Source organism: Dama dama, chromosome 33, assembly GCF_033118175.1.
Source record: "Dama dama isolate Ldn47 chromosome 33, ASM3311817v1, whole genome shotgun sequence".
NCBI lineage: Eukaryota > Metazoa > Chordata > Mammalia > Artiodactyla > Cervidae > Dama > Dama dama.
Genome location: NC_083713.1, coordinates 8,203,974 through 8,218,099, shown reverse-complemented (window position 1 = coordinate 8,218,099; position 14,126 = coordinate 8,203,974). Strand labels below are relative to the sequence as shown.

At 53.0% G+C, this 14,126-nt stretch overlaps 1 protein-coding gene across 1 annotated transcript in view; it reads left to right on the top strand.

Moving 5' to 3' along the window:
* The window catches only part of LOC133050740 (liprin-alpha-2-like), a 42,494-nt gene that overhangs the window by 9,090 nt on the left and 19,278 nt on the right, over positions 1-14,126 (top strand). Inside the window, 6 exon segments of the mRNA XM_061134995.1 lie at positions 1,642-1,873; positions 3,897-3,926; positions 6,581-6,732; positions 7,558-7,708; positions 13,205-13,442; positions 13,889-13,937. Coding sequence (XP_060990978.1) covers positions 1,642-1,873; positions 3,897-3,926; positions 6,581-6,732; positions 7,558-7,708; positions 13,205-13,442; positions 13,889-13,937 — 852 coding nt within the window.

The following is a 14,126-nucleotide window of genomic DNA, read 5'->3' as shown; positions in this document are numbered from 1 at the left end:
GGCGTTCTGTCCACAGCTGGTGTCAGCACTCTGTGGGGCGGTGTTCTGGCGTTTCCCCTTCAGCTCTGAGCCCCAAGGTGGGTGAGGTGCCGAGGCGGTGTCCTCTGCGGCCCGTGTGCCCCCCAGCCCTGTGGGTTCACCCTCCCATGTCCATCGGAGACTCCCGTGTTCCGGTGCAAAGCCACCTGGAACAGAAAAGCAGGGGTTTGGGGGTTGGCAAATTCCCACTCAGATCTGCATTGTCCTTTTTAACTGAATACAGTGTGAAGATTGGCTTGTTGTAAGACAGTGGTCCAAAGACATGTGTTTGAGTTTTTCTCATCTCATCAGTATATTTAAGATGTTTTCTTTAGACACCGTCTTGGCAGTTGTAACAGTTTACAGATCGGGATAGAACGCAAAGGCCCGCCTCGTGGTGAGCAGCGGGCCTTCGGTCTGGGTGCAGCCGGGTGTCCGGGGGCCCCGAGGCCTGCCTGGGCCACACGCGCACAGCTACGCCCCTGTCCCGGGTCCACGTCCAGAGCGGCCGCAGGCCGGTGACCGTGCGCAGGACCAGGCAGAGCTGCTGCTCAGATAGTTCTCGTCACGTCAGCCCAGGCCGAGGTGCCCGTCCGTGCCTGTGTGCCGAGCACGCGGGGCTCGGGGGGAAGGCAGGGGTGAACGGCACAGCCAGCCATCGCAGGTGGTGGCGCCTGCACTTTTGACGCCGAGACAGACTGCTTCCTTGGCCTTGTGTCAGCTCAGACCAGCTCAGAAAGACGGGCTTTCCCCTTCCCCGCCGGAAATATGGAACGGTTCCATATGAATATGTTTATTTTTACAGCAAGTTGTCAGGTAAAGTGAATTTTCCTTAGGCAGTAAGTTGACTTGTTTATAAATGGTAAATTCTGTCCATCAGCTTGCTCTCACAAGTGAAAAACTTTCAGAACTTATAGGTAGAATCAAGCTGAAGAGGTTATGACCTGCCAGAATCCTGTATTTTATTTTGGAAATCATTTTATAGGCATCATCGAGTATTTAAACTGCTATATAAAATCATCCACTACACATTAGGGGAGAAGAGCAGGAAGCGTGAATTCTAGGTGAATGCGTCACATTGACATGAAGCCAGAAACTCGCACAAAGCGGGTGGAGAACTTCATCAAGTGATGCGTTGTTACACATACAACCATTAAAAAAGAAAAATCCCCTCAGCACTTCATCTGGTGTGGGGACTTTTGTTTAGAAACTCCAGCTTGTTCGTGAATCGCTGTGTTGGTTATAGAGAGTTCCCGATTCCCAGTGGAAAAGACTTGAGACCCTGACGTGCCTCTCTGCCTTGAGAGCAGGGAAGATGAAGGTGGTCAACTTCAGGTGTCTCCTCACAGGGAGAGAGTCGCCACCCAGGCCCCGTCAGAATGTTAGCGTAAATAAGTCAAATCAAACGTGAATGACCAGGGGCCAGTTTGTAAGACTCAGTGCTAAGTTATTCCAAGTTTGAGAATATTCAAAAGAGGGAAAGTCGAACCTTTTAGCCGAGATGTGAAATGAGCAGATGTTCCCGGAATTTGCTCATCGTGACACAGAATGCCAGCCCAAATTTGTTGTCCAGACACGGTCCTGTGCTGACGAGGGCAGCTGACGAGTTTTGCTCTCTTTTAGGTGGATCCAGGAGGAGAAGGAGAGCTCGGAGCAGCGGGCCGAGGAGACTGACAGCAGGGCGGGCGGGTCGCGCTTAGGCAGCCTTCGGCGTTTTAAGTCCCTGAGCTCCCTCAACCTGTGTCCTGCCTCCTCACTTGCCGGCTCCTGCCCGCCCAGCAGAGAGCGCTCCCCACCCCGAGGGAGGCAGCACAGCCCGGAGCTCCAGGGAGATCGGCTGGACGTCCTGACTCCGGTATGTGTCTGCCTCCTCCCTGCCGCATGCCTCCCCGAGCACACCGTTTTTCTTTCTTTGTTTTTTCTCGTTCTCCCCAGAAGAAAATCAGGTACAATTGCTATGCTCAGAGGTCTAAGACTTTTAAAACTGCCTGGTCTTTAATCATTCCCTAATGGCACAGGGACCAATCCGTCTTCATATTTGGACCACCGGCTTAGCACGCCATCATGAACTCAGCCAGAGACTGCCTCTGGAGCGGTGGGCCTGGCCCTTGCTGGGCACGGCAGCGGCAGGTCAGTTTCTGTGGTCAGGGAGCAGACAGCCTCGTGAAAGTAACCATAGGCTGCCCTCATGGCGAGTGAAAGCCGCGCAGCACATGTTCCATTGGGGACGAATGGCTGCAGGGTGCAGAGCATGCGGTGGCAAGAAAACCTACTCTGAACTGGTCCGCTTGCTGACGGGCCTGGCTGCTCCCTCAGGCCAGCTGTGCGCATGAAACCAGTTAAAGGCCCGGTGCCCCAGAGCCCCAGGGAAGAAGTCGGGCTGCCTCACTCTTCCGCGTCTCAACACGGGATGACGCCCTCGGTCTTCTGGTGACAGAGTGTGCGGCTCTAAAGCACATGGGCCGGCTTTCTTTCGTGTATAGCCTCGGTTTCTGAGTGCACTGCTGTTTACCCCGTGAATCACGTGTACAACACTCTGCCTTGAAACTGCACTTGTATTATCCCTTTTTTCTGTTACCACCCATTTCCTGTGAGCTGCGTTGTTAGCATAGAATTAAATTAACTGTGGGTCATTTTAGATGCATGTGAAGTGGTAACTGGTCCATTTTGTGGTCTGTTGACACACTGCTTTTATAATTGTATCATTGTCTAAGTAGTTGATATTTAAAATTCTTGGACGATTTCTCTGTGGTTTCATGCTTGATTTCTTTCCGAGTATTTGTAAAAGAACAGTTCTGAATATTTTCTCCTTGTGCAGTTTTCTGATGGCATGTCTGCTTTCATCATTGGTTTTGATTTCCTGACTCATCCTGTTGCCTGTTTAGCCATCATCAATCCAGACTCCAGCCTCCCATCCCCCCCACCGGAGGCTGTAGTTCACACATCCATCTCCCCTCCGCCATCCTCCCCCTTGCTCTGGTCATATCAATGCTGTGTCCCGTTAGTCTGGTTTGTGCTTTGTCTTCGTGTCCCATTAAATGGTGTTTTTCCTGCATAGCAGTAAGTTAAAGTTAGTGTATCGCTATAGAGTTAGAAGCATTGTGTAGGTGGATCATGCACTACATAACCTGTGTAATCATAAATGAGATTATGCTTCCATGAAGAAATGCTCCTCTAACCGTAGAATTAATGGTCTTTTGACCCAATATCCTTTCGGTGTTGATGCTTGGAGTTTAGACGGTAAATCTCATCAGTTTTTGCATGGTTAATGTCTCTCCTAGACTCTTGTACAAAGTATCTTTTATGGTTCCTAAGATGTGAAGACTCCACTTGCTATTATGCTAGCTTTCCTTACAGATTTTCATGGGATGCCTGCTTTAATGGATTTATTCTGAGAAGTTTTATATCAAGTTCTAGGTAAGGATTTTACATTAATGTCCAATAGGTGGTTAGATTTGTTCAGGTTTAGAATAGGTATTATGGTAACTTCCTAATCAGTGAAATTACTACTTTAAAGTATAACGTGTTTTCTATTAAGGGAAACTAACTTATAGCAAATTTTGGCTGAGAACAGACAACTCTTAAGGCCCTTTGCTGACCAGAATGCTCTGCTTTAATAAATCATGATATTGTAATAGAATGGTATCTCCTGAGTAATAACTTATAGTGTTTCTCTAGTAAACCTTGAATAGCTCATTTCGCTTCTGTGGTTAAAAATATGCTCTGTTTCCAGCTCCATGTTCTCTAAGTCTTCATCTCACTTCTATGTTTGCCGTCATGTTTGCTTTACTGTATTTGCCTGTGACGCTTCTTGCATTTTTAGCATCAGAGTTGCAATCAATCTGGTTTCTGTTCATTTCTTTGCATGCATCTTTCAGCCTAGTGAGTTAAGGAAGCATCGTCGAAAGGTTAACTATTTAATAATATAGCATGCGTTTGTTTCTCTGTGAAGTATTAAAGAGTCCTTATCGTGTTACATGAATGAACATTATGTGGTTATGTACTGGTGAATAATTGACATTTTAATGGAAGTTTTGAAACTCATCCACCAGTTGAAATATGCTGATGGTTCTCTTGGTAATAGGTCATTCGGGGACTCTTGTAACAGTTTGCCTTTCTCCCACTTGTTTACCTTCTAATCAACTCATGCTTATTTATAATAGACATAGGATTATTTTTAAAATTTTCTTCAGTTATTTTTTGGCCGTGCTGCACAGCTTATGGGATCTTAGTTCCCCAACCAGGGACCAGGCCGGTGTCCCGGCAGTGAGAGTGCCAAGTCGTAACGTCTGGACCACGGTGGAATTTCCGCTCAGCGTGTTATTCAAAGAAACGGCTGAATCCGAGCCGAAGGTGGTAGCTTTGGGGGAATCCAGTCTAATGACGGGGGTAGCAGTGTGCAGGAGCCTCTGTGTGCCAGGCAGCGTGGCGAGTGCTTTCCGAGCCTGTCATCTCATCTGGCAGACACCCAGGTGAGGGCCAGGCTGCTGTCATCCCCAGTCAGCAGACGTGGACACTGAGGCTGAGAGAGGCCGGGCCCCGTGCCCAGGCTTGCACACCCAGCAGTGTGGTGCGGACTGGTCTGATGAGAGCCTGGACACTTAACCCTGCTGCCATCCAGCCCCCTTTCCTCCAGAGGCCCTCGTGTCCCTCACAGCATCCCTGAAGGAGGGAGCATCAGGAGGGAGCTCGCTGCCTCTCCCCTCGGGTCCCTTGGATGAGCCCCTGTTGTTGAGTCCAGTGCGCCGAGGGCTGGCCGTCCTTGTCCCTCTCCCGCTCCCAGCCCGCTGACCGACCACTCCTGGGACCTTCCCGCAGGACTCGGGCAGCCGCGCTCCAGTTCACGCAGCTCAGTGCCCGGGAGCCCTTCTGCTGGGCCCCGCGGAGCAGCACTGTGCCCTGGGGCTGGTGACCTGGGTGTGCCGCTCACCGGCACTGTGGCCTGCTGTGTCCTCCTGTTACGTGAGGACACCGTCCTGCCCATCCTAGTCACGTGGGCACCAGGGGGGCGGGCTTCCCTCCTGGGGGCAGGCGGCCAGGCTGGGGACCCAGAGGCCTTCCTCAGGAGGAGGCCCGGGGAAGGGGCTGGCCGCGGTCTCTGAGTTTGAGGCAGGTGTTTGTCTCCCCTGAGTCCACGGTCAACCCAGGCGTGTCACTTCCCACTCTTTCTGTTGTTTTCTGATTTTTATAAAGGCTTATTGTAACTTGAATTTGAGACTGATCCCTGTTCAGTTCCGTGGGGATAATTTCTAGCCTCTGTAGCCTTCTGTTGCCTGAGGGTTCTGGTTGGAGATCAGGGGAGGGTGCATAGTTTACCCAGCTGCTGTTGAACGGGCTCAGCTGTATTTTGCACTGAGTCACTTTGTTGTCACCAAGCTCCTGTGGGGCTGCAGTGGATCAGTATTCTTTAGAGAATCCCACTACAAAGGCACAGGTTAGTTGGTTAAAACAAGACACTCATTGTTTACAAAAATACTTGCCGTGCCTGTTCCTGAAACTTCCCCTGGCTTAACCACACACCCAAATGTACTAGTGAGACCTGGCTGGACCCTGAAGGGGTTAATCTGTTCCCCACACTGTTACCCCCACTGTCTTTCCTGTCCTCACACCCAGGACCAGCGGAAAAGCTGGGACTCCAGGACAAACATCTTTTTTTTGTTTTTTAAATTGGTTTATGTTTTAATTGAAGGATAATTGCTTTACAGAATTGTGTTCTTTTCTGTCAAACCTCAGCGTGACTCAGCCGTGGTTATAGATATACCCCTTCCCTTTTGATCCTCCCTCCCATCTCCCTCCCCATCCCACCCCTCTAATCTCATACAAGGTCATCTCTGAGTGAAGACCTAGGGGTGCTCTATGTAAACCACAGTGAGCAAAGTACACTCGAACTGCGAGTGAGCACTTCAGTGTTAGCCCCCAGTCTGTCCGTTACTGAGGAATACGAGCCAGACCCGTGGTGTTCGCATGCCGGGTGAGGTACCTTTTCTGTCTTTCCCCTGTTGTCCTGGGCTCCAGTAGGCTGCATCCTCACTACCAATGATCTTGGGTGGTGGCACAAGCTGTGTGCTTTGCTCCTTCAAACAGAAGGGTCTGGACGCCTTTGCTGAGAGGCTTCTTCCTCTTGCTGGTGGTGCTTCTGAGCAGCATCTGGCGATGAGCAGAGTGCTTTCATCAGGGCGGTTCATGCCATGCAGGGTTCACGGTGCTGGCGTCGCTCTGCTGTCCTGCCCGGCGGGGCCATCTGGTCGCTGGATTCCAGGGAGGGCGGAGCCCGGCTTCAGGGAGGCTCCCGTCCAGGGTGTCTGCACTCAGTCGGGTGCTCTCGCTGCCCCACGCCCCGCTTCTCTTGAACAAGACAGTCCTGTACGATGGCACTAAGCTGGAACAAGGGTGGTTTTTTGTTTGCTTGTTTTTGGTTTTTTGTTTGCACTTGGAGGAAAGCATAGCAAATAGATTTACAAATAAGTTTCCGGATATAATGTAAAGCCTGTGAGGTTGCCTTTTCTGACACAGTCTATCGTTAGCCAGTTTCACACTGCCATTTTACACCTGTCTCACTCAGCTGCCAGCTTTAATGGAAGAGGAAGAAGACGATGAGACCAGCATCAAAGGTGGAACCTCGAGCCCTGCCTCGCCACGGTCCCTTCGGCTGGACCGGCTGCACACGGGGGCGCTGCGCACGGCCGGCCCCGAGGACGTCAGGGACGCCCGCAAGTAAGGGGCCTGCGCGCCTCGTCGTCAGTTTCAGGAGCCCTGCGCCTCTTCTCTTGAAAGAGTTAGAAGGATGTCTTTAAAGGAATCCCACTGGGTTCGGTGTCTGTGTTTAGTGGTGAACTTCAGGTGCTGGGTGCGAAGAGCTCAGTGGCCTTGCTGATTTTAGAAAACGTCCATCTCTACGATTGATCCCGCTGTGGGAGCTTTCTTCCTGCTCTTGCTAGAGGTCTGCCCCGCCCGGGGCGCGTTCCTGAGGGTGACGGCCCCGTGCCTCTCGGGTTCCCTCTTGAGGGTCCCTCCCTTTTCCTCAAGGGTCTCCTCTCAGGAGACTCCATCCCCTGCAGTGACTGACACTGTCCTCATTCAGACCGCTGCCTGCTAAGCTCCCGTCCTCAGCCAGGCAGCACTCGATGGAGGGCACGTGTGGTCTCCTGACCAGCAGCTGTGCTGCCACGGCCGGGGACGGTCACCCTGCGGAGGTGGGGGGAGCTGCCCAGAGTGGGGGAGCTTGCCTTCTCTGGGAGCCTCGTCACCTGCCAAGCAGAGACCCTGAGGGAGGGTCGGAGTGCCCTCTGCACCAGCTGGCCTGGAGTCAAGCCCTCCCCGGGGGGAGCTCCTGTCAGAGACTCTCAGCTTCCCGGGGCAGATGTCTGTGGCCGGGAGCCTGCACTGCTTGTGTGGAGTGTGGTTGGTGAAGGAGCCTCCACTGTGTGCTCGAGGTTGAGGTGCGGGTGTTGCTGGGTGGCCGGTTCTAACAATAGATCTTGAGGAGGGTTGTGTGTTTACATGAGGGCGCCGGTTAAAGGTCCTTCTCTCTCCCCGAAGCTCGACCGGCTCTCAGGACGGCCCCGGGGGCAACCCCAGCAGCAGCACCATCAGCCAGGACTCGCTGCACAAAGCCGCGAAGAAGAAGGGCATCAGGTCCTACATCGGCCGCTTGTTTGGCAAGAAGTAAAAGGGCCGGCCTGGACTCCCGGCAGGGAGGCCTTAGGACCAGGTGGGTGCTTCCCCGTTGAGAGGGAGGAGGGCCTGCAGGCATGTCCCTTCTGTGTCTCCCCCGCTGCCCCACGAGGCTCCTGTCACTCACGCTCGGGGTCCTCCTGGGAGCAGGAGCGGAGGAGGCATCCGTCTTCTCGGTGGGTCCAAGATGATCTGATGAGTTAATGAGTGGATGGGTGGATGAATTATGTGTAGAGGGGTGGATGGATGGATTAGTGAGTGGATGGATGGATGGATGGATTAGTGAGTGGATGCATGGATGAACAGATATCTGGCTTGATGGGTGGACGGAATTCATGAGTGGGTGGAATATGGACTAGTGAGTGTGTATGGATGGTTGAAGAGATGGCTGGCTCGATGGGTGGATGAACGAAGCATGGAATGAATAAAGCAGATGTTTATACTCCAACGCTAGAAACCTATTCTATGAAGTTGATTGAGTAGGAGCTGGGCAATGATTCTTTCCTCCAGAACACTGACAAGTGTTTGGAAACGGCGTAAGTGCTCATCAGTGAGGGGTGAGGTCCAATCTCTGGACATCGCACAAGGAACGGCCCTCCTCCTCCTTCCTGCCACCTTCCTCATCCCCAGGAGCTCCTCAGGGGCTCTGCCCATGGCCCACGCCCCACCACACAGTCACGCAGGTCCTCCTGGGGTCTCCTCACCACACAGTGTTACCATTAGGCCCCCATCTCTCTCGGCTTCATCTCCTTGAGGACAGGGTATGTTCCTGCCTCTTCAGCCAGATATTTGTAGACTGTCTCGTTTGTGCTGGGTGTGGGATATACACCCAGGGGTAAGTGAAACAAGATGTGGTCTGGACCACAGTTAAGACACAAGAGAGAAAAAGGAGCAGATTATTCAATGCTATCCCTAGTCTTAGTAAAGACAACGCTGAAATGGAAGGTGCATTGATTATATGCCAGATGCTGGGCGTCCCCCTTCCCAAGCAGGGGCTGCCACCTCCCAATTTACAGAGGAGGACACAGTGATGGTCACGCGGTCAGGGAGTAGTGAGGGCACGTGCACACCCAGGCAGTGGGACCGTGCACTTTGCCGAGCCCCAGCCCCCGCTCTGGTGGATGCAACGGGAATGAGATGGTTCTATGGCGTCCCTGACTCAATGGCCTTGAGTTTGAGCAAACTCCAGGAGATAGTGAAGGACAGCAAAGCCCGGAGTGCTGCAGTCCACGGAGTGCCAAAGAGTCGGACACAACTGAGCGACTGAACTAAAGCCTGAGTGTGTGCTAAACTGCTTCGGTCGTGTCTGACTCTTTGCGACCCCAGGGAGTGTAGCCCACTAGCTCCTCTGTCCATGGGATTCTCCAGGCAAGAATGCTGGAGTGGGCTGCCATGCCCTCCTCCAGGGCATCTTCTTGACCCAGGGATCCAACCCACATCTCGTTATCTCTCACATTGGCAGGCAGGACCTTTACAGCTCGCGCCACCTGGAAAGGCCCCGTGAACGCTGATGCAGAAAAGAAGGGCTGCTCCTAAGTTAAACTGGAAGAGCAGCAAGCTCAGGTTGTAACGAGGAAACCACACGATGAGCGACAACAGTGCGGACAGAAACAAGCAGGGACGCCTTCACCCACATAAAGAAAACAAGTGTGCCGTTCGGAAGAGGAGCCCGTCAGCCCTTGGAGGGACAGTTGGAACCAGAATGAAAACCGAGGCCGTGGTCAGTAGTGCCCACGCACACGGCCTGAGTGGCGTGGTGTCACTCACCGGGCTTCCTGCGTCCCCAGAGCTGCTGCCGGCGGTAACATCTCTGAGTGCCAGGCCGGCAGCGTCCCCGAGTGAGCTGAGGCATCGCTGCTGTCCTTGCAGTGCTGCTGCGGGGCCCTCTGTGGGCGGCCACCCTCGTCCCCTGCCCCGCCGCCCGCTGGGGCCTGGCTGTCCCCCTGGGATCCTTTCAGCCCCTGAGCATGGGTGTTCCCAGGCCTCTGCCTAGCCGGACTGGGACGCAACTCAGGACTTGGGCTTGAGATATCAAGGCGACCGTGAATCTGGAAGGACACTGCCCTGGGGCCCGTGAGAGAGCAGGAGAGCAGAGCCCCCACGGGGAGAAGCAGAGCTGGGGAGCGTGCCCACAGCACCGCTGCCTCCTGCACAAGTGCCCCCTCGCCACTCCTTGACCTGAAACAGACCCCAGCTGCTGCTGCTCCGCAGGTGATTCCTACAGATGCACCTCCTGCAAGAGCTGTTGTCCTGCTGCTCGGGGGCTGCCTGAGTGTGCTCAGGAGGATCGGACAAGTGGGGCTGCCATGCCTGATTCTGGGGGAGGGCCTGACGCTGGACTAGGGCCGGATGTTGAGGGGGTACGTCTGATGCTGGGGAGAACGTCTTGTGCTAGACTAGGGTCAGAAGCTCGGGGACAGCCTGCTGCTGGCCGAGTGTCTGATGCTGGACTAGGGCCTCATGCTGAGGCGGGGGGGACTTCTGATGCTGAACTAGGGTCTGAGGCTGGGGGAATGTCTGATGCTAGACTAGGGTCTGAGGCTGGGGGAATGTCTGATGCTAGACTAGGGTCTGATGCTGGGGGAGGGCCTGTTTCTGGGCGACTGTCTGATGTTGCACTATGGTCTGATGCTGGGCTAGGGCCTAAGGCTGGGGTAGGGGGAACTTCTGATGCTGGACTAGGGTCTGAGGCTGGGGGAATGTCTGATGCTAGACTAGGGTCTGAGGCTGGGGGAATGTCTGATGCTAGACTAGGGTCTGAGGCTGGGGGAGGGCCTGTTTCTGGGCGACTGTCTGATGTTGCACTATGGTCTGATGCTGGACTAGGGCCTGATGCTGGGGGAGGAGGGCCTGATGCTGGGGCGCGGAGGGGGAAAATCTGATGCTGGACTAGGGCCTGATGCTGGTCTAGGGCCTGATGCTGGGGGAGGGTCTGATGCTGGACCAGGGCCGGATATTGAGGGGGTACGTCTGATGCTGGGGAGAACGTCTTGTTCTAGACTAGGGTCAGAAGCTCGGGGAGAGCCTGTTGCTGGCTGAGTGTCTGATGCTGGACTAGGGCTTCATGCTGAGGGGGGACTTCTGATGCTGGACTAGGGTCTGAGGCTGGGGGAATGTCTGATGCTAGACTAGGGTCTGATGCTGGGGGAGGGCCTGTTGCTGGGCAACTGTCTGATGTTGCACTATGGTCTGATGCTGGACTAGGGCCTGATGCTGGGGGAGGAAGGCCTGACGCTGGAGCGGGGAGGGGGAAAATCTGATGCTAGACTAGGGCCTGATGCTGGGGGAGGGTCTGATGCTGGACTAGGGCCAGATGTTGAGGGGATACGTCTGATGCTGAGGAGAACATCTTGTGCTAGACTAGGGTCAGAAGCTCGGGGACAGCCTGCTGCTGGCCGAGTGTCTGATGCTGGACTAGGGCTTCATGCTGAGGGGGGACTTCTGATGCTAGACTAGGGTCTGATGCTGCGGAAGGGCCTGTTGCTGGGCGAGTGTCTGATGTTGCACTAGGGTCTGATGGTGGACTAGGGCCTCATGCTGGGAAGGAATGTCTGATGCTGTGGGGCGGTCTGATGATGGTGGGCAGCCTGCTCCCAGATGTACGCAGAGTTGTGATTATAAATCTCTATGAGAAATAAAAAAAAAATCTCTATGAGAAATCTTTTTTTCATACTTTCCTGACCGCCTTTGTATGTTCTTTCTTTGTGAAGCATAATTGCTGTGCAATATTGGTTTGATTTCTGCCGTAAATCAACATGAATTAGCCCTAGGTGTGCGTATGTCCCGTCCCTCTTGAATCTCCCTCCCACCTCCCCTTGCTACCTTCTTCTTTCTATGGGTATATGAATAATAAAGAGTGTTGACTAAATTGACATAGAAAGCTCCCACACACAAGCGTGCACACGCACACTCCCTAGTGCATTCCCCTGGCCAGCCCGCCCGGGCACCCTCGGTGAGCCTTGACACCTGCACTCTCTTCCCACCCTCGGCCCGCTGCCCTCTCCTCTGCAGCAGAGGGGCCCTGGCCCCGAAGATGCTGAAGTGATGGAGCCTCTTGTCTCCGGATCCAAGGGCATGAACACCCCGTCGGTCATCCTTTGGGGACACCTATACTTCCGCCTTCTAGCCTTTCCATTCTCTCCATCCGTTTCTCTTACCAGAATGTCCATGTGATGACACGGGCTCCCATTACCAGCTCTGGCCTGTTCTCAGGGAGAGTCCAGCTTTCCCTCGGCACTCTTAAATTGCAGTGGGAAATTTGGCTTCAGTACTTTATTGAAAGAAAGCAATAAATAATACTGTGATAAAAATTGTTCCAAAGTAAACTGTATGTACTTTCTCACATATTCAGGAAGTTCACAAAATATTAACAGAAAAACAGAATGGTAACAATGAACTGTACAGGTAAACTGAAGGCACTACCCACATGTAAAGAGACATGCCGTCTCTGTCTACCAGGATATCAGCGGCATCATAAATAACACACCGTGATCTGAACGCATCTCTTGCTGGCTTTTTTAATGTGCCACTGAACAAGTAAAAGTTACATTTGCTACTTATACAATCCAGAATGGCTATGTCATCAAAATCTAAAAATGTATGCCTAGATCCATTCTTTAAACAAGTTTACAAACAGATGTAAAAAGAAAAATGAGGCCTTTGTCAGAGCTGCATCATGCTGTCTGTCTGTCGGGGATGTGTCTCCTTCACCATCCAGCACATCGGCTCCGCAGCGGGCGCAGGGCATCGCGATTGGTCCCGGAAGAGTCTCAGTGGAGAGGAGGGATCCGGGTCCACAGAGGCCAGGTTGTGGGAGAGATTGTCATAGGCTTCTTCTAGTCATACTTTCAGCCCAGATTTCAGTAGAAGCTCACACTCAACACCCGTACTTTTACATCACTTCACGCTGCAGACAAAAAGCATTTCTTGCTGGAAAAAGTACAGTTTAGGTCAGTCGTTAAAATGTGACCATTGGTTGAAATTAAGTTTGCTCATTTCAGAGTGATTGTTGGAGAGCTTGGTTACATTCTGGAAGGATAATGCACACCATGTCATGATGGTTTTACAATCGCAGGAAAACCCCTTCTCTCATGGTTTATCATTTAAAAATCAAACAAGAATAATGACAATAAATGCATCATTTACAAAAGCCCTATGTTTGTTCATAGGCTTTATACAGACAAGCAGTACAGTACATTCATTTGAAAGACTAAAATCAGGTATCAGAAGATGAATTGATCTGAAAGGATATTTATAGCTTGAATATACAAGAATAAGTATCTATCTAAATGAAGTCATAAGTTTACATAAAGATAAGAAACATTAAATTCTAAAATATTTTCTCTCTGGTATGCATGAATTTTTCACTAATGAAAAACCCTGTAATGAAATCTCTTCAGGTCCATATAACAAGTAGTAACAGATTAAAGATTGCACTGCCGCGGTGGGAGGGACACCCGTGCCCAGGGACGCTAGGGAGCCTCGGGCCGTGGTCTGACCACTCCTGCGGCAGCGGGGCGCCAAGGTCATGTTCTCTGCCGCTGAGGGCTCTCCAGGGCCGACCTCCGGAGACCCGCCGACCCTCCACTCCCAGGGCGTGGCCTCCGTGCCCCCTCGGGACCAGGCCGGCCTGTGCTCACCCCGAAGCTCAGCAGGAGTGAGTCCTGACTGTGGCGGAGTCCAGCCTCTGCGTTCCCGCCACGCTGCCGGGTCCCAGGAGCGCGGGAGGAAGCGTGTAAACCGAGAGTGCGGTCAGTCGTGGAACATCACACGGGCTGGAGCACACACACACTCACTCCCGCAGCAGCGCCCACTCCTACTCAGGGTCTGGGGAAACTTCTAGAGGGTGGATGATCCAGAGAGAGCGAGCCTGGGGGCTGCCACATGGGGGTCCCTGCCACCCGGGGTGGGGGTGGGGGCGGTCACACTAGAGCAGCAACGGCACATTCGATGACAGAAGCGCCGACATGGGGACAGCCACTGCACGTGACCAGCTGCCAGCCTCTCCTTAGACCTCCAGATTCACAGGGCTCCAGATTCACAGATTTGACACAGTCTGTTGTTACCCAATTTTACATTTGCCTCATTCCCTCAGCTGCCAGCTTTACGGGAAGAGGTACGAGATGACAAGACCACTATCAAATGTGAAGCCTCGACCCCCACCTCGCTCTGGTCCCTTCGGCTGGACCGGCTGCAGACAGGATGCTGTACACGGCCAGCCACACGGACGTCAGGGACGCCTGCAAGTAAGGGGCCTGCGCGCCTCATCGTCAGTTTCAGGAGCCCTGCGCCTCTTGTCTTCAAAGTGATGGAAGGATAATTTTAAAGGAATCCTACTGGATTCGGTGTCTGTGTTTAGGGGTGTGTGTGTGTGTGTGTGTGTGTTCTGGTAGGCAGGTTTCTCTGGAGCTGGTGTTAAGGTGGACGTCTAACTC